This window comes from Alosa sapidissima, chromosome 16 (assembly GCF_018492685.1).
Source record: "Alosa sapidissima isolate fAloSap1 chromosome 16, fAloSap1.pri, whole genome shotgun sequence".
In the NCBI taxonomy this organism is placed as follows: domain Eukaryota; kingdom Metazoa; phylum Chordata; class Actinopteri; order Clupeiformes; family Clupeidae; genus Alosa; species Alosa sapidissima.
The window spans coordinates 92,812-117,500 of record NC_055972.1 but is presented as its reverse complement, the minus strand read 5'-3'; the positions used below and the strand labels follow the sequence as shown (position 1 = coordinate 117,500).

General features: G+C 44.6%; 1 protein-coding gene across 1 annotated transcript in view; it reads left to right on the top strand.

Moving 5' to 3' along the window:
* kat6b (K(lysine) acetyltransferase 6B) overlaps positions 1 to 24,411 on the top strand; it is a 74,089-nt gene extending 49,678 nt beyond the window's left edge. Inside the window, 8 exon segments of the mRNA XM_042065115.1 lie at positions 458 to 619; positions 2,138 to 2,231; positions 8,277 to 8,697; positions 8,977 to 9,118; positions 9,960 to 10,181; positions 16,377 to 16,674; positions 20,074 to 22,049; positions 22,051 to 24,411. Coding sequence (XP_041921049.1) covers positions 458 to 619; positions 2,138 to 2,231; positions 8,277 to 8,697; positions 8,977 to 9,118; positions 9,960 to 10,181; positions 16,377 to 16,674; positions 20,074 to 22,049; positions 22,051 to 23,055 — 4,320 coding nt within the window. The 3' untranslated portion in view covers positions 23,056 to 24,411.
* The last annotated feature ends 278 nt before the right edge of the window (positions 24,412 to 24,689 follow it).

Here is a 24,689-nt window from a genome sequence, read left to right as displayed (position 1 = left end):
CTACCGCAAGGACCACCTGTCTGTGTTCGAGGTCAGTTTCATAGGGTCTCACACACTCACGCACTCACACACGCACGCAATCTACCGCAAGGACCACCTGTCTGTGTTCGAGGTCAGTTTCATAGGGTCTCACACACTCACGCACTCACACACGCACGCAATCTACCGCAAGGACCACCTGTCTGTGTTCGAGGTCATTTTTATAGGGTCTCACACACTCACTCACACACGCACGCAATCTACCGCAAGGACCACCTGTCTGTGTTCGAGGTCATTTTTATAGGGTCTCACACACACACTCACACACACCAAAGAGATCATGCAGAACAAGATGATCTGTAAATGACAGGTCTGAATTGCACATGAAGACTGTGTGTGTGTGTGTGTGTATGTGTGTGTGTGTGTGTGTGTGTGTGTGTGTGTGTGTGTGTGTGTGTTTGTGTGTGTGTGTATGCAGGTGGACGGGAACGTGAGTAAGATCTACTGCCAGAACCTGTGCCTGCTGGCCAAGCTGTTCCTTGACCACAAGACACTGTACTACGACGTGGAACCCTTCCTGTTCTACGTTCTCACACGGAACGATGCCAAGGGCTGCCACCTGCTGGGCTACTTCTCCAAGGTGTGTGTGTGTGTGTTCTCCAAGGTTCCAGGTGGCACGGTGTTTGTGTGTGTACTGTGGAACACATTCATGCAGGAAGTGTGTGTGTGTGGCTCTGTGTATGCCTATATGCAATTCAAAGTAGAGTTGGATGGGGCGTGTAGGTGTGTGTCTGTCTGCATAGTGTGGTTGGAAGGTGTGTGTGTGTGTGTATAATCGGGGTGTCACGATTCTCCAAATCCTCAATTCGATCCTCATTTTTGATTTTAAGGTCATGATTCAATTCTATTTTCAATCTTTTTTAATTATATTACTATAAATGCAATTCTCATCTTTTCTTTTTGCAATATTTTCTAATTCTGTGTTGGGGTGGGGGGCTTTTATTTAGAAACCACTTTTTTTTATTTTGAAACCGAGTGAAGCGATAATGCATAAGGTAGCCAATGTTCACGTCAGCCAGAGCTGCTTGTTCTTCATACTAAAGGTATTTCGGTCCCATTGAAATGGTATGTTTAGAAGCCAGAATTTCAAAAAACTACCCGGTGAGAACCCCCGGACAAACACACACACACATTTGAAAAGCTTGAAACACACATATGTCTAATCCACCACCTTTGACTTAGCCTAGCCAGTTGGTTTTGTGCAGTAGCCTATTTGATAAGCGATGTCATGGGGCTGACGAAATTAAGGACGGCTTTCTGTTCCTGTTTAGCCTATGTAAAGGTTAGCCTATGTAAAGGAACATCTACCTACTTGCTTTAACGGAGTTAGAACATATACCTATAGAACATCTACCTACTTGCTTTAAAGGAGAATTCCGGTGTGATATTGACCTAAAGTGTGTTGAAACATGTGTGAACGTATGTCTCATAGCCCATCTCGGCTTGTCCCCTGCACTCCAAAATCTGGCGCTAGTTAGCCGATGCTACCAACAGCTTTGTCAATGGTGGTGCTTCGGCATCGGGCTAGCCATGCAAATAAATCACTGTTTTACACCATTTACGAGGCTCAATGTATCTCCACACTTCATTGGTAGACTTCCGAGGGCCCTGACATTTAAAACGAGACATTGAGAACTTTGAAAAAGCACTGGTAGTTTACTTACAAGACGATTTATGCAGACAGTATCTTCACGAAGTTTAGCGTTTGCAGCCATCTTGAATTTAGTCACGACGAGTAAGAATGAACAGGTATGATGAGGGATCAGATTCCAAAAATAATTCAGTGGAAATGCATGGATTCCAGTTTCTTCCAGTAGCAGCAGCTGGAATCCATGCATTTCCACGGAATTATTTTTGGAATCTGATCCCTTATCATACCTGTTCGTTCTTGGAAAGTTGCCGTTACTCAAAAAAAAAATAAAAAAAAAATATGGGGGTTCTAGTTGGGTTGAAGTCTTTTTTTTAAGTTGGTGTACAGTAGCTTCAAGTTTGGGGGGACACCACACACCCTAATGTATGTGTGTCTGTCTGTGTGTGTGCTTATGAATACATATTTGTGTGTATACTTATTTGTATGTGTGTGTGTGTGTGTCCACAGGAGAAGCAGAGTCAGCAGAAGTATAACGTCTCGTGCATCATGGTCCTTCCACAGTTCCAGAGACAGGGCTACGGCAGGTTCCTCATCGACTTCAGTGAGTACACACACACACACACACACACACACACTCTCTCATATACACACACTCACACACGCACTCTCTCATACACACACACACACACACACTCTCTCTCTCATACACACTCACTCACACACACACACAAACACCAGTGTTGTAATGTAACGGAGCACAAATACTTCGTTACTGTACTTAAGTAGAAATTTCACGTATCTGTACTTTACTTCACTATTTAAATTTATGTCAACTTTCACTTTTACTCCACTACATTTCCTAGATAAAATGTATACTTTTACTCCGTTATATTTCCACTAAGCATATTCGTTACTTGTTACTAGAACATAAAATTAGAAGAAATGTGTGCGACTGCTGGTTTGGCGAATCACTGCTCCTAGATTGCATTACACACGCTCCGCACGCTGCGCGCTCTATTTCAGCGCTTGTTTGTTGCTAAAGGAGGAGGACGCACAACTGAAACCGCCATGGAAGCACGAGCACCTATCATAGATGGTGGTGAACTCAGTGAACAGGGTAGTGGTAAAGAGAACGTCATACACCCGTGGCCGTATTTGCAAGAAATGTTTCTGTACATTGGCAGCTTTCTGTGAAGCTGAACACTCCGCTACCTGCCTCAGCGGCCTGTGAAAGGCTATTTAGCATCACAGGACTTGTCTTCAGTCCAAGAAGAGCAAGACTGAATCAGGCCCGGGGTGGGTAATCGGAAGAATCGGGAGAATTCCCAGTGGGCCGCTTCACTTTTGGGCCGATCGATGAAAAAAATATTTTTTGTCATGTTTGTCAACATTTGTCATGTTAGTCTATCTTTTCTTAAAGTAGGACACGTTCCGCATTCTGTGCATGACACCAATGCAATGCCTCTGCATGGGTTGTAGCCTACGTGAGGGAGTTCTCCCCTCCCAAAAAGAGTTGGTTGGGTCCATATAGCCGTCTTTTCCAAAAAGTTTTCTCAGATACGGTTTTTCCTCGCTGTCTTAGGAGGAGCTGCAGGGCCGTCGCAAGGGGGTGCGAGGCCCTGTGCGAACTTGACAGATGCATGAACTTACGTGCATGAAATCATGCGATAGCTTACTTTACACATAGCCAAGGCTACCGTCGGTGCATTTTAATAGTAGCCTAGTCTAATAAGCTACGCCAGCTTGTCTGTAAGAGGGGAAATTGTATAACATTAGCTGAGTCACATATTTGGCCATATGGTGTTTATCATAGGCTACATCACGAAACCAAATAGTGTAACAAAGGCAAACACTTTAACAGGGGAAATTAATTGGGCATGAATCATTGTGCTGAACGGTATTTGTCAATAAGCAGAAACACACACGACATTCAAACTGTTGATAAGATGTGCACTATGGAAACTGGTCTGTAGGCTAACATTGGACAAATAAATGACACTGACTCGCCATATCTTGATTTGCCGCAAACTCAGCAATGAAATCATAGGCCAGTTTGCAGGTAGCATAACGTCTTTTTCAATTAATAGCCCAGTCTCTCCTGTGACATTGAGGTGCGCAAATAGTTTTTAATAGCCTGTTCAACTTCGAAAAGCTTCGTTCACCCGATGCCAGTCACTGATCGCAATTTCAAATTTCGGGAAGCTTCGTTCAATCTTTTAAGTTTTAAGTGCAGTAGGCCCCTATCTGCCCCCTTTGGAATTATATCTCGAGCCTATTATAAGGTCTAGTGCGTTATGTCCTGGGATACGGACGTGTTCAAAAAGAAAAAAACAACACTTTTTTTATAGACGGTTATGAGGAGCAATATGAGTCGTGTCATTCAGACTCAACCCTCTTGTTGCTTTGATATCTTTTTCGTTGTCGTTTGAACGTCGGCAAGCAGGCATGTTGCGGTTGCAATTTAAGTGAAATTTCTACAGTAGGCCTACAACATGCAACATGCTTGTTAGGCTGGGCTACTGTCAATGTACTTGTACAGGTAAATGTTCAACAATTGCTGGTGTACAGGCTATAATCAATTAGCTAAATCATTTGTCTAGCTGTTTAAAAAAAATCGTGCTACATTCAAACGCAAAAGGTGCTTTGATATCTTTTTCGTTTGAACGTCGGCAAGCAGGCATGCTGCGGTTGCAATGAATGAGGATAATTGGTTTTATCTGCGGATTTATTTTTTGCATTATTTTGAATATGACTCGCTCCAGTCTCAACAGCACGTCTACTTTTTCCACACGCATCTAAGTTCTAACACACATATCCCCTCTCGCTTTCTCTCTCTCCATCCCTGCGCACGATGCTTTCTTAAAGGAGCTGCACCATCTTACAACAATTGCATCTACATTTTCATATTAGAATGTTTTGTCAAGTGTAAGCTTAAACTACTGTGATCAATTTAAGTTCCCGTGCCCCCGCTGAAAGTCTCATGCGCTTATCGTTACACTATCAAATCTATAAGTAACCGTGACAAATAGGGTATAAGATATATAAACTCATGCTATTGTATTATCATATATGTTTGGTAATGGCTCAGCTTTCTCTGATTGTTCTACTGACTTGGAAACTGCATCATGGAAGCAGTAAGTCAAGTCGCATCAAAAATAGTAGTGGCAGAACTCCCAAGTGACACCTTGTGGTTGTTTGTGTCAACGGGAGTTTGTGCCATTTCTGCTGAGAAAATGGGGTGCGTGATTCCTGAAGGAACCCGTCCAAACTTAACTGGGACCCACTGTACATTCTGAATTTAACTGGCGCGATTGCAGAGTCAAGATGTCCATAAATGGCAGAGAATGTCTAAAGTTTTCAAGTAAAGTTTTGTGATCATTACATACTCAAAAAGGAAAAAACAAGCATCTGAACCGAAAACATCCACTCCATGCTGTTTCACCAAGCGTCAATAAAGTAGGCTATCTATCAATCTATCTAGCCTATCTATCTATCTACGTAGCCTATAGCCTACATTGATGTTGGCTGATTTTAATCACATACTGTATAATGTTTAGCTTTGATGGTTTTAAGTAGTAAACTTATTCACGTTCAATTGCAAGACAGTATGCCTAAAAAAGAACCCATTTTTATACACACATGCATGCACCCTCATCTTCCCTCACACACCGCACGCGTGCACACACACACAGGTTGCTAGGTTACCATAGCAAATAGGCTCACCCCAGAAATTATTTTTTAGTAGCCTCATGGTAAAATTATTTGTTAGTAGCCTAATGGTAGGCTATTTTTTAGTAATAGTAAAATTATTTGTTAGTAGCCTAATGCCAAATGCTGCAGGTGTAGAAATCTACATAAAACAGATATTTACTTTGATGTCAGGTCTAGATTACAGCATGAAACTTGTTGTGCATATTAATACATTAAATTGCTTTCCCTCTTCTCCCTCCCAGCACTTCACAACATAGTATGGACAGCTTTGTTCGCCCAGCTAAGTCATGCACAAGAGGTTGCAATTTTACAGAGAGCATTTTGAACATTATTTAATTGATGGCACTGGCACTTATAAACACTAAATGGGTAAATTGCAATAAATGGGCTTAGTTTTGGAGTCAAATGTTGGAGTTAGAATAAATACCTCTGTGCCAATTGCTTGATCATTTTACAGCAATGTCATTTTCGTTATGCATTATTTGGTTTGGTTGTTTAAAAATGCAAAAAAAATGTATCCGATTAATCGATCGATAAAGTGCTAGATTAATCGATTACAAATAGAATCGATAGCTGCAGCCCTACTGGGAAGCGATTGGTATCTTGTGCCGCTGTAGGTGATGATTTGCATGCCAGCTCCCTAACCGTCAGGTCGTCATTATCGAGCATGTTCAGCAGGTGACCTACCCTGGAGGAGGTATACAGCCATTCAATGTTCGGGACACCAAGGCCTCCGCTCTTGCACGGCTGAAAAAGAATGTCCCGGGTTGTGCGGCTATTTAGACAGAGCCACTTCATTACAAGTTTCACTCTTTCATTGTTCATCACAAGATTCACTCTTTCATTGTTCATCGTGGACAGGTTTCGTTGTGAAATGTGTACATTGTGGAACAGATATTGGATTTTGGCTACTGCGATTTCCCTGACACACACACACACACACACACACTCTCACTCACACACACACACACACACACACACACACACACACACACTTGGATGTTTGTCTTTCTACTCTTTTTAGCAAGATGTACAGTTGGTGTGTGTGAATAAGTGCTTGTGTGTGTGTATGTGTGTGTGTAGTTGATGTGTATGTGTTAACTGTAAGCAGTTGGTGTGTGTATGTGTCTATTTTGAGTGTTTAGCACCTCGCCTCACCTCTTCCTGTTTACTGACATTCTGTGTATGTTGAGACCAGTCTCACGTTCGATGGCTTGTTTTCACACACGCACACACACACACACCAACTGCTTACAGTTAGCACGCACGCACGCACGTACACACACACACACACACACACACACACACACACACATGAACAGTACACAGTACACGTGATCACTAAACATAACTACCCTGAACATTATGTTTTTTCTTTCACGTGGACACGATCACACACACACGCACACACACTTTATGTGTGAAGTTGTCTTTTTTGAAGTTTGCCTGTGTTAAAGCCCCCCTGTGTAAGAATTTCTCCCATCTAGTGGTCAGGTGTTATATTGCAACCAACCTCTCAAGTGCTGCCTCATTTAGAACTACGGGAGCCGTCACAGATCAAAACTGGCACTAGTTACGGACTCCTAGGCGCGTCAAAACAAACTTTTCTCTGAATAAGCAATAATAACATATTAATATCATTTTGTGTACTATTTTATTGCCATTGCTTGTGTGTGATGCCAATGAAACACTTTCGAACACGGAATAATTACTTTCATTTTGCCTGTTAATAGAGCTAGCTAGCTAACGTTAGCACAGTAAACGGAAAGTGGATGGCAATGGCTAGTGATGTTCGCTAGCTAGGTAGCAGCTAAGGACTTTATATTGTTGCAAACTTCACACGTTCAGCAATTTTGTGGTAGTCTATTAGATCTTGCAAAACTATGTTAGGTTAGTTTATCTCTAGAGAGAACAAGTGGCTGTGCACAAACAAAAGTCAGTGACAGATCACAAACAAAGTTATTTTTCTCTTTATTTATTTTGTTGTAAAATAAATAAAATAAAATAAATAAAAAATGTTGGAATGTTAGGAAGACATGTGGCTTGTAGAAAATGGGCTTGTAACATACATTGCTGAATGTAGGGCAATTCTGCAGATGAATCCAAGCTAATGTTTTTTCTATACATGCAGACGCCAAAGATTGAGCTGTATTTCGCATATGTCCCTTACAGGCCACTGTTATTTTAAAATGCTGCATGTACATGTCGCCCCTGCGCTATGTAGATGTAAATGCGGATTTTAAGCCAATAGGGATGCTTCGAATTGGTGGTGGTGGTAATTAAACATGAGTGGGTCATTTATGAATGGGAAATGTTGATTTTGTTAATAAACAACTGAAAACATTACACAGGGGACCCTTTAAGGAAGCGTTGATAGCATTCATGTGTGGACTAGGGCTAGCGTTGATAGCATTCATATGTGGGTTAGGGCTAGGGCTAACCCTTGCGTTGATAGCATTCATGTGTGGGTTAGGGCTAGGGCTAGCGTTGATAGCATTCATGTGTGGGTTAGGGCTAGGGCTAACCCTAGCGTTGATAGCATTCATGTGTGGATTAGGGCTAGCGTTGATAGCATTCATGTGTGGGTTAGGACTAGGGCTAGCGTTGATAGCATTCATGTGTGGGTTAGGACTAGGGCTAGCGTTGATAGCATTCATGTGTGGGTTAGGGCTAGGGCTAGCGTTGATAGCATTCATGTGTGGGTTAGGGCTAACCCTAGCGTTGATAGCATTCATGTGTGGATTAGGGCTAGCGTTGATAGCATTCATGTGTGGGTTAGGGCTAGGGCTAGGGCTAACCCTAGGGGATAATAGTTATTTCTGTGTCTTAAATGCTCAGATAATAAAGGTGGACTCCATGTGACCTAAATTGTTTGTGTGTGTGTGTGCGTGCATCTTTGTGCCTCCATGCGTGTGTGTGTGTGTGTGTGTCCTAGGTTATCTTCTGTCCCGTGTGGAGGGACGTGTGGGGTCTCCTGAGAAGCCTCTGTCGGAGCAGGGGCGCTCCGTCTATCAGTCCTACTGGAGGAGCACCCTGCTGCGGGCCATACGTCACCACAACCCCCCCACCCTCACTCACCCCAGCCTGCCCCAGCCCTCAGACATCCACCCCAGCCTGCCCCAACCCTCAGACATCCACCCCAGCCTGCCCCAACCCTCAGACATCCACACGCAGGCCACTGAGAAGCCAGACCAGAGTGTGGATAGCTCCGCCCAGTGTGTGGATAGCCCCGCCCAGTGTGTGGATAGCTCCGCCCAGCTCACCATTAGAGCCCTCAGTAGCCTGACTGGCATGTGCCCTCACGACATCACACACACCCTACAGGAGTTGAACATGATCCACGTGCAGGATGGCAGGTTAGTTAACACACACACACATACACACACACACACACACACACACTCACTCACTCACTCACTCACACACACACTCACTCACGCACACACGCACACACACACTCACACACTCACTCACACACACACTCACAGACTCACACACACACACACTCACTCACACACTCACACACACACACACACACATGTAGAATCATTGGCACAGACACAGAAGCATGCTGGATATTTTGGCTCTAACTCCTTGTGTTTCTCTGTTTTCTGTGTGTGTGTGTGTGTGTGCAGGTGTGTAATTGTCCGGCGGCGGCAGCAGCAGGATCGTGTGTGTGAGAGGCGGACTGGGCCTGAAGTGGACGCCTCCTGTCTGCAGTGGAGTCCATCAGCACCGCCCTACAGGGGCCCGCTGGAACTGCGCCAGAGTGTACAGGTAAGACCCCCCTATTTGTAGGAGTAATGTGGATCATTAGTTAATTTGGGGGTTTTCATTTTGACTATTCTCCCCATGAGTGTGAGTGGGGTCCCAAACTTGTAGATGATCCATACTATACGCTTTAACTGAATCTTATCAATCTTGAAACTCGACCAGCAAAATGTTCCAAACAGAGTGACTGTAGAGGATGCAATGCCTAATCTCACTGCTGTCAGCATCACTGCTAAGAACAGTGCGCCTTTTACTGTTAAACACCTGAAAAATATTAAGCTTCTATTTTCTTTTCATGACGAGCACTACACTTGAATGATTTATATGAGTGAATGGAAAGTTGCGTTTTTAAGTGCCAGAACTGCTTATCATGTCGTGACTAAGTTTACACCAATCATCTTCTAATGTATCCTTATGCTGAGAAGTCCACTCTTCTTGCCCCCCAAACATGGGCTATGATTTGTGTGCGAAGCATGTTTCAATCAAGACATTACACAAGCCTTTTTTATTGTTGTAATATTGAATGATTTCACAAATAAAGCGGTGAAAACATGTATGCACAAAGGCCCAGTGGAGTCCATCAGCACCGCCCTACAGGAGCCCGCTGGAACTGTGCCCCCCCCCCCCCCCCCCCCATTAGCTACAGAACTGTAGCAAGGCCTCAGTGTTCACGTGTGGTGTTGAGGTGGTCAGATCTTATACGAATGTTAAATGCTTTAGTTATTGTTGTGTTGATATTAGTTATGCTTATGTGTGCAGTTGTGTGGTTGACGATGTTGGCATTGGCATCTGTTTTTGCGTTGTTGTTGTGGTTGTGTGTGGTTAATGTTGATGTTGTGTGTTTCAGCAGGTGGAGGGCAGTCGCCCTAGTGCTTTGCCTGCTGTGAGGCGGTACCCACTCACTAAGTGCCCCAGTTACCCCCTCACTAAGTGCCCCAGCACCAACCACCACCCTTGGCACACGCAGTCCGGTGCACGTGTCCACACATCCCACTCCTCGTCGTCAAGCAGCGAGGAGGAGGAGCATGAGCACTCCCCGAGATCCCAGACGCACGGTCTGAAGAGAAAGGTACGCTCCACCAGGAGTCCATGTTTGTTCATGCGTTTCAGACTAAAGCCTTGAATCTCCATCCATGTCTCACCATCTTAAAAATTGTCTGACCAGAAGTCCTAAAGGTGAGATTGACAGGAAGTCTTTTCCCCCCGAGAGATGTGGTGGCGGCGGCATTCATTCATTCCGCTTGTTGTAGTTCTGTCTGCACTGGCGGCTGCAAACAGACTTGAGGGAAGGATTTAATCGCCAGACTTACAGAAACCAGTGCAAACTTCGAACTACCAAGCTTCACTGCCGATGAGAGGGTTGAAGCAGTTTTCTGTGAAAATCAGACAATTAAATCCATTAAGAACGAGAGTGTTTTTTTTGCAATACGGCATTTCAGAATGTTTGTAAACAATAGGCTCCAAGATCCTTCCGGGTGGCAGAACGCAAGCGGCTTCCACTGACCTTACATAGTTAACACATTGTTGTTGATCAAAGTTGAAACAATAACGAAAACGTTTTGTGTTTGAGGTTGTGCCGCCAGATATACAGCAAAAGTGTAGTGTTTTTATCGATGTCCTTCAGAAAGAAAAAAAAAATTATCCAGCGGAACCTGTGGGTGAAGCTTAAATCTAGTGGACGTCGTCAAAAGTAATGCTGCAGAGATGGCAAGACTGCCTGGTGGCGGAGTAGCCACTTCTTACATCTGTATCCGACCCGAGCAACAAAAACCCGATCATAGCCTTTTTATTTAGATAGCAGGGAAATACACCATCTAACAGATTGTAAGTCAAACAGCAACAGTCACTAAAATAACCACTCAATGCAGGCTGAGGTTCATTTACACATTAGGCTATAGTAGGCTAGCCTAGGCTACTATGCATTTCATTTAACGTTAGGCTATTGCTATCTCCTTAGGGCCGTTTGCACAAAGCACCTTAAGTTTTGTCCCTTTAGTATCAACCACGGAGATTGTTTGTTTGCTAATTTGTGCTTGCTTTTCTGAGGATGCAGATGTTGGTCAATACGGGACTGTCCAAAATAATAGCAAGTTGTGTGCACATATTGTTGATAAATTAAGATAGTGAATGATGCATTACAAATCTGAGTAGGCATAACTAACTTTGACAAGTTTGACGGATGACAGCCAAACACGGCAGTGACAATTAATTTCACGATGTTAGCTATAGTTATTAATGCACCTACTGTAGGCCTATCAATAGCTAATGTTAGCAATGAATAACTCAACTGGTAGGCTACGTTTAACGGACATAGTTGTAACTAGCTTGCTAAAGTTATGCCGTAGTCTGCAACCCAAGCTTATGATCTTATCTTACCTTAATAATTTTCGGTGACATTTATCCATTCATCAGTAAAGCCATATAGACATGAATTGAACAATACTAGCTAGTTAGATATTATCCTGACTGTCATCAGGGCACCAAAATAAACATTTCTTTTTACGTTTTTGCCTGGCGAACCGAACTCATGTGGTTATTTAGGCTACTAAGGTCGTTTGTGCAACGGAATTTCTTATAAGATAAGAAAAGGAGAAAACCTTAAATACTTGAGGGAAAATGATAAGGAAACCGAAGTAGAATACTTAAATGTGTTTGTGCAGCCGATTTTATTTTAAGGGGGCCTTAAATCAGATTTTAAGGGAACCTGAACAAGGTGTTTTGTGCAACCGGCCAGTCTCTCATGTTAACTATGTCTGAATATCCACCATGTCTGTTTTTGAATTAACTTACCTGTTGAAATGTATTAGGCCTAGGCTACGGCCGACGGTGGGTTCCCCAAGCAATTTACCTCACGTAGCATTTTCATCATTCGCCTTTGATTTCGACTGACACTTCACTTCGTTCAAACTACGGGGTAGAGTGGACGCAGCATGGCTAGAGACACGTATGACTCATTGCATATTAATGAGACTTCCCATAACCGTATGAATATGAATGAGAAGTCCCGTAGCACCCCGCAAGACGAAAATCATTCATTCAAGCCATTTACTCTGTTTTCTTTATCGCTCTGCCCTGGTCAAATGACATGGAAGGGTTTGTTTACTAGTAGTGCCAATGGAGAATGCTTCAGCTTTTGCCACCCGGAAGAATGTATATTGTTATTGTGACGTCATGGTAAATTGTCATATAACATACGTATTTCATGTCAGTGTGCACTAAGCATTCTTGTATCCACAAGTTTCCACCGCCCCATGATGCTTTGCGCGATTGTGGGCTTCGTTTCCGGTTAATACAAGATCGATGTAAAAAATCGCCGTCTGTCATTCACTCAAAGATTGTTAAGGATTCACTACACTGTAGGAACACAACCTCGGCGAGTAAACAAAACGGCAAGATAAATATACCGTTGCCCTCCACAGTTACTGGATGGGACGACTAAGTTAAAAAATTGCCTAGGATAACGTATGGCAGCATTTTTGCGTACGTTGTTGACTCCGTGTCTTATGATGGTAATAACAAACCTAAAAAGCTCCTGTTCATGCAGCAGCAATACTATGGAAGGTCAGTGTCAGTAGTGATAGAGAGTAACATGATGAAAATGTATAAAAGTGTCAGGTTTATAAACGCCGAAAAGTCTGCTGTAACAAGGGGACGTTTGTTTTCATTTCTCAGATGATGAGGTGACAGTCTCTTGCTAACCCTAGCTTTAAGCTAATGTCTCAAACTCTGCCTTCCTACCCAACTAGCTCTAGAAAGGAAGCTAAGACTGTATTTTAACTTTTACTTCAATTCAATTCCATTTTTGTAAGACGGGAAATAAACAGAAAATCAAAATATGCCCATGTCTTCCCGTTTTCTTACCTTTTACTTATTGAAACTGTACACAAACAGGATGCAATGATTAGCATCGTGCTAGAAGAGATTATAGCTATCTGTTCTGCAGCATCTATTTAGGAGATGCTTCCCTTCACACTATTTAGATAAGCAACAATTGCACAGAATATGCTACGTAGTTCAAACAACCATTTAACATCATGCTACATAGCTCACAGTTTTTCAGTACTTACAAGCAAGCCTTGTAAGCGTGTTTTAGAAGAGTTTACGGTTTCTGCACTTTCATTAACTCGAACTTTGACCTATTCAGCATTACAAATTACAATTTTTCCTCATATGCTTTGACCTGCTTAAAGAAATTGGGATCCACTTGGTCTTCATTAACACCTTTGAACAGCAGAAGTCATCTCGTGCAAGTGTGTCACACATTTTTATTGGGTTCATACATTTATCAAACCCTTTCACAAAACAGTTAACACAGCTGTCATTCAAAGACCCCAAACAATATTGTGCTAAACAAAAGGAAACTATGCAAGAAATCTCTACCACCTGTGAATAAGTCTGAATCTCTGATACACCTTTGCAAAATTCTTCAATGAGCAATCATTCATTATCCATAAGAGATACCATGTCTGTTCTGTGTTGCTATTTGGAGGTATGGATCTAATAAGGCAGATTTAGAGAAAGTACTATATTGCGTATTTGGTGATGAAAACAGTACAAAAACTGAAGATCTATTTCAATAAATAAATGACATATTGTAGTGCAATGAAATTTGTCTTTTCTGTAGGTCCTACATGTCAATGGCAGTTACATCTTGGAAAGAATGAATGCAGTTAAAAATGAAAAGTAAATGGCACAGACATAGCAAAAATTAAGGCTGAATCTCCTCATTTTGAGAACAGTGTTTAGCATGTTGTTGTGCATTGTGTAATGATTGATTGAAAGCAAACAGTGATTTGACTACATGTTGTGTTGTTTGAAGGCAACATTTTGCTGCATGTTTTAAATGTGTTACAGTCTTTTGCAAGCAGAATCAGAATCAGTTTTATTGGCCAAGTATACTTACGGTACACAAGGAATTTGACTTTGGTAGGTTAGCTCTCTCTACATTCAACAAATATACAGTAGTAGTAACAAGTAGACATGTAATAGTAACTTTTACATTCAGTAGACAAATAGTAATATAGGCACATACTATACAATAGAGCCAACAATATACATATAGGCACATATCAACATAATATACAAAAATACACATCTACATCAGCGAAATGTTGCAGAAAAACCTGTGGTATAGTTTATGTTTTTGTGTCACGGGGCAGCCATGGAATGAGGTCTTTGTTATGCTCAGCATGGACCTCTATCCAATGCTTTTAGTGTGTTACTGACCTGCCTGGTGCAAAACCTTGTAGACAGGAGACAAGAGTGTTGAACACTGGTCATTACATTACATTTGGCTGACATATTTTTAGCCAAAAGCGATTAACATGGTAAACAGTTTTACCTTTTTAAAGCAATTTTCTCAACAATTCTAGGACAATTTTTAAAAAGGTAGAGTAGGCCTACAATAGGAATAAGTGCATCAGAGAGTACAATAGGAATAAGTGCATCAGTGAGTGCTGTTTTTAAACAGTCAAGTGTCAGTTCTAGTCAGGTGGTAGGTGTTAGGATCAGCAAGACTAGCTGTAAGAAAGGAGATGTTCTCTGAAGAGCTAGGTATTTAGGAGTTTTTTGAAGATGGAGAGGGATGTCCCTGCTCTAGTAGGAACTGTGCATTCCACCAACAAGGAACAACAGATGAAAAAAGTTTGGATTGGCCTGAACATACCGGTGGCAGAGCGTCATTTGTTTGAGGAGTGCAACAGTCGGGAGATAGCATTATGCCTGTATGAGGGCATCCAAGTAGGTGGGAGCAGAACCGGAGACAACTCGATTAGATGAATCTAGTGATATCTCAGGGTGTGATGGTCATGTCACATACATGATGGATCTTTTAGAGTAGGTATGTTCCTCCACAGCTGTATCCATCCACTGTGGTTGGGCATCCTTGAAGGCCAGGCTGCTGGAACACCAACACAGCTTGGTCTGCAGATAATAATAAGATGGAGTCATATTAAAGATGGAGAGAATTGGATAAGGCCTATGCATTCGTGTACAGAATAGATCTAGTTAAGGTTTTTAATCTCTGTGTTCCCTATAGCCTACTTAAATTCAGTAAATCGTTAAAAAAAATGTGTCAATACCAAATTTAGCCACCTACTAGGCTAGCTTAGCTTACCTGTTGCTGAGACTTGACGGTCGACACTCATCCTGACGACTCTTAGTTGCTTCCTCTCAGGTGGCTTCTCATAACCCAAATAAAGCGTTGGGTAAAGGTTTTTTTTTTTCAGTTAGCACAGTGATGATGAACATACATAACATATACTACATAACAACATTTCGGGGGATGTTTTAAGTTCAGGTTTTCAGCCAATTTCTTTTAGCCTCGTCGTCGTCATTTAGTGGATGGCAGCTGTAGCTACATCTCTGGCACGAACCATGCTTTCTTCAAACGGCACACGTTGTTCCCGAACTTTTTAAAGGCATAATATTATTCAGCAACAACGCGACAATATAGCGATGCGATTAGCCTGACAACTGATCAGCAAAATACACAGCTGAGGCATCAGGTGCAATGGACAGCCACACAATTCCACCGGAAGTGTTGCCCACATAAGTTTCACAAACGTTTCCCCAGCAACCACCCAAGGAAACTTGTGGATAGTGACAACACTAATATGGTATTGAGGATTCCGACTTATGTTCCCATAACAACCAGAATATAGGCATCAACAGAACTGTTAGAACTGCCTTGTGAACGTCAGCACAGCTGGCTAGCTTTCAGGAAAGGGAAGAACCTGAGTAAGATACTCTTTTTTTCCCAGTGAGCTAGCAAGGGCAGGCTATTGTTATTCTGTTGTTATTAACTGGCTTTAAATTGAGTGAACCGTCTATATCAACTAGGGAATGAAGATATAGCCAAATTTTTCCAAACAATGTTTCCAGACAATTTATTTTTATTTTGAAGGGAATTTTAACGACTGAAGTTATTTTTCGTCATTTGTGTAGGTCATAAATTTAAATCGTAATGGTCATAATAAGGTCTTATAAAGTCTTAAATTTGACTTACTGAACCCTGCAGAAACCCTGCTCAAAGGGGAGATTGACAGGAAGTCTTAAAGGAGATGTAACAGGAAGTCTCAAAGGTGAAAGTGACACAAGGTGTGTTCGTCTTCATGCAGATCTGTGCAGATCTGACTTGATGTGATGCATGCTGGGTTGAACAGAATGGAGAGCTCCATTGTGTTCAATCCAGCATGCATCCATTCAAGTCAGATCTGCACAGACGAACACGGCTACAGTTTGACTACGTTTCTACTTCCTGTAGCGCGAGGTTGGGCCTAAGAGGAGGCGTGGCCGTCGGAGGAAACGCATCAACAGCAGCGTAACCACGGAGACCATCCTGGAGCGGACAGAGGTCCTGGACGAGCCTCTGGAGAACTCGGTGGAGGAGGCAGAGAGCATGGCGGGATCGGCCAGACGGGCGTGCAGTGAGGAAGACGAGGAGAGGAGGAAGACGAAGAGCCACACGGATCCCCGCAGAGGGAAGAAGAAGCAGTGGATCATCACCGAAGGCAGCAGTCACATGCTGCAACACATAGATGCTACCAGAAATGCCATCAAAGGTGTGTGTGTGTGTGTGTGTGTGTGTGTGTGTGTGTGTGTGTGTTTTTTGGAACTTAAAACCTTAGGTGTAAGGTTTACCTGTCCCCGCTCTACACACCTGACTGAACTCGTCAGTGGCTTCATATGACCTGTGCGCCCCTGCTCAAGTGTGCTTGGAGAAGGGAAACTCATAAATAAGTATTAGTATATATACTAGTCGGGAAACTCATTAATACTCTTTTGAAACTCATAAATAAGTATTAGTATATATACTCTTTTGAAACTCATAAATAAGTATTAGTATATATACTAGTCGGGAAACTCATTAATAAGTATACATATATACTCTTTTGAAACTCATAAATACGTATTAGTGTATATATACTCTTTTGAAACTCATAAATAAGTATAAGTATATAAACTCTTGAAACTCATGAATAAGTATAAGTATATACAGTGGGGAGAATAAGTATTTGAACCCATGCTAAAGTTGACTAAAATGCTCATTGGGTTCAATGCAAATCAAACCAGCTAATAGGCTAACTGAAAAACACACCATGCCAATCTCTAGGTATGGTAAAGGGTATGTGATGATGTGGGGCTGTTTTAATTCCAAAGGCCAAGGGAACTTTATCAGGATGCATAGTATCCTGGATCCATGAAATAACTGGCCTTTAAAAATAAAAAATCTGCCTGCCTCTATGGGAATTTAACATAGGGGTCAAATACTTATTGCCCCTGTAATTTAAGGAAGAACATTTATTTATTTACGATACATTCTTCATTCACTAAGAAAATTGGTGTCCTTAAAGGTTGGATTTTTACTATTTGTTTTAATTAAGGCATTAAGATCAATTTCTAAAAGGTGTTTTTATAATTTTCTTTTTAGTCAACTTTAGCATGGGTTCAAATACTTATTCTCCCCACTGTATGTCATAAATATTGGGCCAACCCCAACAACTGATGTATTTGACTAATAGATTTGTATTGATGGTGGTGATGTATGATATTATATATTATCCTATAATATATATTATAAACGTGCTAATTACCAACCATTTCGCTCGAAAATTCTAAAACAACAATGTTTTTTAATACTTCAAAATAACATTTGCTAAACTAGAAAATATAATTCCAGGGAAATATCGTTAACGTTACATTTGCTCACAAACCAGCATTAACGTTAACCAGATAAAGTAGCCTTATCATTATTATTAATCAAGAGCCAGATAGTATCCGTACAATATGATTAGGCTACTTTATCTGGTTAACGTTAATGCTGGTTTGTGAGCAAATGTAACGTTAACGTCAGTGATTAGCTGGGAGCAACATTAGGTTTGATTGTCGTTAGCTAACGTTAAGTTGACGACATATTAACGTTGATTAGGTAGGTTTCCTTACATTATAAATAGGCTATTAACAGATCAAGTGCTAACGTTAACTATTCCCCTAACGTTATAACGTTAGTTTGGCTATTTATGACCTATCATTTCATACAACATATTGTTTGACGACATAAATGAGTCAAATGCCAAAAATCGGACCATTTACCTTGTCTGTAATTAGAGAAAGACAGTCAGTTACGAGCAAGTAAAGTGGATCACGGCAGGTGATAAGACGAACGTTCAGAAGACTCACAGCTCCAGTGATAGAAACATTGCAGTGGTTGATTGCTTTCAGCTGCAGGTCACATCATAATGCTAAAAGTTGCCGCCACGGCGGTCAATGTTAACTCAATGGGAATTTGTTGCTCTTTTATCGTAAATATCTCAAAAAGTATAAAGTTCACAAATGTAAAAATTACATTGTACAATTGTCCGTTACAAGACCTTTGTAGGAGTGTTTGAATGACGTCAAACGGTTCAGTGGTTTTAGTGTCCTTAAACGTCGAATTTGGTCGGAAGAAGAAGAATAATATCGATAATAAGAAGAACAGTGATAATAGTCCATTGCATTTACATGCAATGCAATTAACCTTACATTTTTCAGTACCCATAGGTGTGTAGATTTGAACAAAATCTAGTTTGGTTCTTACCGGGGCTTTTACTGCCGTGTGTTCATATTGAGTGTGTTGTCTCTGTGTTGAGACGCGTGTGTTCATATTGAGTGTGTTGAGATGCGTGTGTTCTAGGGCTGGGATAAACGATTATTTTTTAAACGATTAATCTAGCGATTATTTTTTTCGATGCATCGATTAATCTAACGATTCATTTTTTCAGTCCGATTCGATTTCGATTCGATTATCGATTATCTCCCCATTAATTCACTAATAGCAACTTATACATGCTTATTTACATATCTGAATGAAAAAACATGAATTCTTTAACATTGCAATATATGTTTATTGCTCTTAAGATTCCAAAATAAAAGACTATACAAGTGCAAAGCAATGCATTCCTAGTCAGAGGTAGCATTCAAACATTTTGCAAACATTCAGAGTCAATAAAATGCGCCCTGCATGAGTAACGAATACAAGCAGCTGCAAGTAAGCATGCTAAACTTGACATCCAAACAGTATTCTAACGTTAGCTTTGAGATACTGCTTGATTGCATACTCTAACTTAACTTAGTTTAGTCTCCTCAATGTACTATGTTGTGATAAGACCTTAGCAGAGTTTACTTTAACTTTAATGCAGCAGTTTTGAACAAATTTGTGCAGCATGGTCACGATGCTAAGCGGATTTAATAGCAATTTAGCCCACTGTGTTCTATGCAGTGCTTCTATGTGGCAACAACAATCCTTTAACAATCGTGAATGTTTTGTTAAATGCACATGCAGAGGAGGAGCAGCGGGCTCGTTACGAGAGAGAGCGGGCGGGGCGAGGAAAGGCTGTGTGAGTAAAAAGTGCAGCTCAATGAAATTATTTTATCTTATCTTTAATTTAAATTGTAGGCCTACAATATAGAACATCAATGTGTGGTGGCCGGTTTTGATTTCGTGGTACCCAGCCACAGATTAGTCAACGTATGGAAAACACTGAAGGTGTAAAATTAAAAATATTTAGCAGCACACGTTATGCTTGACGAATCGATGCTCATATTTTGCGTCAACGTATTTTTTGCGTCGACGTCATCGATTACGTCGACGCGTTGTCCCAGCCCTAGTGTGTTCATATTGAGTGTGTTGAGACGCGTGTGTTCATATGGAGTGTGTTCATATTGAGTGTGTTGAGACGCGTGTGTTCATATTGAGTGTGTTCATATTGAGTGTGTTGAGATGCGTGTGTTCATATTGAGTGTGTTAAGATGTGTGTGTTCATATTGAGTGTTTTGTCTCTGTCTTGAGACGCGTGTGTTCTTATTGAGTGTGTTCATATTGAGTGTTTTGTCTCTAAGCTGCAATCTCTCCGTGTTTACGGCTCTCCTGACCTCTCTGGGTTACCCTTACCCTAACCCTGTCCTCTCTGTCCACTCCCCAGGCTTTCCAGGGCGCCGGCCAGGCCGCAGGAAGAAGGGCTGGCCCAAGGGCGTGAAGCGAGGACCCCCCCAATGGAGACAGCAGCGCGAGGGCGCCACTGGCTTCAAGCTCAACCTCTACACACCCCCCGAAACTCCCCTGCACCCTGCCCCTCGCCAGGAGGTGGAGGAGGAGAAAGAGGAGGAGGAAGAGGAGACGGAGATGATCCCCAGGCTGGAGCGGACCCCCTGCAGGGAACCGGAGCTGCTGGGACTGGAAGAGAACCAGCAGAACCTTTCATCGGAACCGCAAAGTCCCGAGGAGCAGGAGAGGGAAGAACTGGTGGAGGAGGAGAAGAGGAGGAGGAGGAAGGTGAGGAGGAAGAGCTCACTCTCCGGGAATTCAGAGCACTCCGAGCACAGCGACTCCGAGAACTCCCCTTGCCACACGCCAGAACCCCGCGAGGAAACAGAACCCTCGTTCATCAAACTCCAGAGAAAGGAGGAGGAGGAGGGCGAAGACGACAAGGCATCCGAGCAACCGCCAGACCAGCAGCAGGATCTCAGAGGTCAGGAGGATGTCGGAGCACAGGCTGTGTGTGAGGAAGAGGAGGAGGAGGAAGATGAGGGCTCAGTTGCGGTGGAAGACCACGACGCAGACGATGAGGACGATAGCCATGCTGTGGGGAAGGCCGAGGAGAAGATTCCAGGGTGTTCTGAGGGCCCAGCCACTCATCCTGCCGAGGGTAACGACAAAGAGTGGCGCAGCTCTCCTCTTCCTCTTCCCCCTTCGCCCCAGCCGCCCCGTCAGCCCTCCCAGCCAATCAGCTGCATCCTCCAGGACGCTACGCATGGCGACGGCCAATCTGACCAGCAGGAGGCGTCGGACTCGGATGGGGAGGCCCAACGGCGCCCCCCGCCCCAGACGCCCACACCCAAACCCGACCCCCCCCTCTGTCCCGAGCTGGACGTGGAGACTGCTGCGGCCGTGCGCTCGCTTACCCAGGAGGCCGAGCAGAGCCGCGACCCGCACCCGTACTCGAGCCTGCTGGAGACGAGCCTGGCCCGCCGCTACGCTGTGCCCCCTGTCGCCCCGCGCGGCCCCGAGAACAGCCCCCTGCCAACGCACCACGACGAATCAGTGCGCTCGCTGAGCAGCCCGTCATCCCACCCCAGCCAATCAGTGCACTCGCTGAGCAGCCCGTCATCCCACCCCAGCCAATCAGTGCGCTCGGTGAGCAGCCCCAGCCAATCAGTGCGCTCGGTGAGCAGCCCGGCCGTGTCTGTGATTCTGGAGAGCGGCGGCGGGAGTTTGGCCCAGATGGTCTCGGAGCAGCAGCAGCAGCACCAGCCACAGGGGGCGCCGTTGTCCGTGACGTCGTATTCGTCGCTGACCGGGTCATCGTCAGGCGCGGTGCTGGAGCCCAGAGGCAGCCCGGCGCTGGACTCGGCCTCCGTATCGGACCACTCGGGGCCCGTGGCCCTGGACAGTGGCTTCAGCGACCTGGGCAGCATCGAGAGCAGCGGCGAGAACTACGAGAACCCGAGCAGCTACGACTCGTCGCTGTCGCAGGGCAGCTGCTCGTTCGGCGGCGGCGGTGGCGGCAGCTCGCTGGTCAGTGGAAGCTGCGCCGTCTCGCAGCAGATCGCGGCGGCCAACGGCGTGGTCAACGGCACGGTCATGTTGGGGCCCAGCGGCATGACTCCGCCCCCCTGCCTCACGCCGACCCCTCCGAGCTGCGGCAGCAGTGGACGCCAGACCCCACACCCTCACCCGCACACACACCACCCCCAGTACCACACCTACAACCTCCAGCAGCACCCACGCCACCACACACACACACACCTGCACACACACTCACACCCACACACACATCAGCTCCAGGAGCTCCAGCCTGCGCAGCTCCAACGCAAACACTCTCACCCTCACACTCAAACACACACACACACACTCACACAACAGTCGCTGTCCCACTGCTCCGTGCCAGCAGGTTTCGCTCCCCTCCCCGACGCAGGTCCCCCCCCCCCCCTCGTCCAGTCTGGGTCTGTACGAGCGTGTGAGTGGCGGCCAGGTGGGCGATGTCGCCGGGGGCAACGTGGGTCATCACCATCACTACTCCCCTCAGCCCTCCGCCACGTTCAGCCTGGCGAAGCTGCAGCAGCTGACCAACACCCTGATGGAGCAGCAGCTACAGCCGTATTCACACTCACACACACACAGCCGCGCTCACACACACCCCCACGCCCTGGGCTCCTACCACACCCCCCCTACACTTATGCCCCTCCCCCCCCAGCCCCCCACGCCCGGCCCCAGCGCACAAACGCAGGTCACCATGACACCACCACCCAACATGACCCCGCCTCCAGCTCCCATGATGCACCAGCGGAACACGTCCACGCCAAGCGTGGGTCTACATGCGCGAGCCGCACCCCCCTCCTCCTCTTCCTCCCAAAGGTTCCAGGTCCAGATGTCGTCCTCTGCCAAAAGCCTTCATCACGCTCCGCACCCACACGCACACACTCACCCGTCGCACGCTCATGCTCACACGCACGCACGCTCCCACACACACCCCCACACACACCCGCACACACACCCGCACCACCCCATGTCTTTGCACTCCAAGTCGTCGGCCCACACTCTCGTCCAGCAGCAGGTCTACGCGCACCCTGACCACACGCAGGGCGTTGCTATGCAACCGCCTGGACCCTCCCAGCTGCTGCTGCCTTCCGGCGGTTACAGCGCCATCAACTCCTACCGGGTCACGCCTTCACCGCTCATCAACGCCGGCTACCACGGCAACCCTGCCTACATCAACCAGGCCACGGCGGCCGGAGCCGGCCCACCTCAGTACTCTGTGCAGATGAGCATGATGGGTAATCAGCCGCCACCCATGCCCTCTCCTGCCGCCCATGGCAACATGATGTACGCGCCCCCCGGTCACCATGGTTACGTGAACTCCGGCGTGGCCAAACAGACGCTCAACGCTCCATACATGAGGCGCTAGCCCACCGGGTCATGTGACCTGATAAGACATCAGGTGCCGTCGCGTGTGTGCGCGCTCATATCTGGGCCATAAAATCTGTTATGATATGACATTACGTGTGTCCCACGTTGTTTGAAGTGTGTTCAGTGAACAATAACCTGTTCCTAGGGTTAGGGTTAATAGCCTATTCTGTTCCTAGGGTTAGGGTTAATAGCCTATTCTGTTCCTAGGGTTAGGGTTAATAACCTGTTCTGTTCTGTTTGCTTCTGTTCCGTTCGGTTCTGAACCCTTACTGGTTATTTTATTGACTTTTCTGAGAATCCAGCACTAAGAAAGAATACACAAAATGGTTTTATGGCAAACGAACACGAGGCCTTACCTTACACACTAAGATGAGGCACCACAGGACTGAGTGTCTCTGTAATGACGTCATCACTGGGCGCCTAAGTATCTTTGTAATGACGTCATCACTGGGCGCCAACAAAGAGCCATCTCTACAGGGCCGCACATGTGATGCGTTTCCTGTGCAGCGCCGTGATGTGTTTCCTGGGCGTCCAGATGAGATGAGGGCCTATCTGCGCCCTCTTCAACGATGTGTGTGTATGCGGAGACCTGCCTTCAAGCTCACTAAATTATTGTAAATGTATGTTCTATTTTTGTACGTGTAAAGTACCGAGTCCAGCTGCATGCTCTCTGCTGGCCCCAGGTCCGTACGGACAAGCCGGCGCTTGTCCAAGGGAACGGTCTCCTGGATGCCAGGAGAAGAATCTATTTTTGTTAATTTTAATCTAGTAATATACAAAAACATTTAATCTGATTTCTTGTGTTCCAGCTTTGAAGACTTTATTGCTAATGATGTAAAAAAATACTTTTTAACAAAATATTCTTACTTGAGGCAGCTTTCTGTTTTTTATACAAATGCAAAACGACCAGTCTGAAGTGGAGTGCCTGTGTCTAGAACCGCACAGTTCATCTCCACACACACACACACACACAGACATCTCACACACACACTTGCTCTCTCTCTCACACACACAGACATACGCGCACGCATATACACTCTCTCTGACACACACGCACACACTCACACTCTCTCTCTTTCTCTGACTCTCTCACACACACACACACTCTCTCTCTCTCTGACTCTCGCACACACACGCGCGCACAGACAGACATAAGCCAGCAGAAGCACAAGTTCTCTGTTCTGGTTTGCGCGTAGAGCTTCCGTTGTGTCTGCTGTAGCTGGGCAGCAGCCGTATGGGGAGCAGGAGGTCAGTGTCGCCCTCTGAACTTTGACCCCTGACCCCTCTGTAGTTGCTCCAGCACATGCTGTACATTTGTAGCCCTGATTAAACCATGAGCCACTTAAAGACTTAACCCAGCTTCCGTCTCCTCTGTGTGTGTGTGTGTGTGAGAGAGAGAGAACAGACATACTTTGTGACTGGCAGAGAATGAATGAATGAATGGGCTGGGGAGGGGGGGTAATAAGAGGGCTGTACAGAAGTCTAAAAACTCAATCCATAAACTCTATCAAAGGGCACAGTAAGTAACACCCCATAATAAACACAATCATAAATCATAAAACACAATAATGAAACGAAAAGGGGAAAAAATAAAATAAATTACATATATAATATGTACATGTACATCCATAA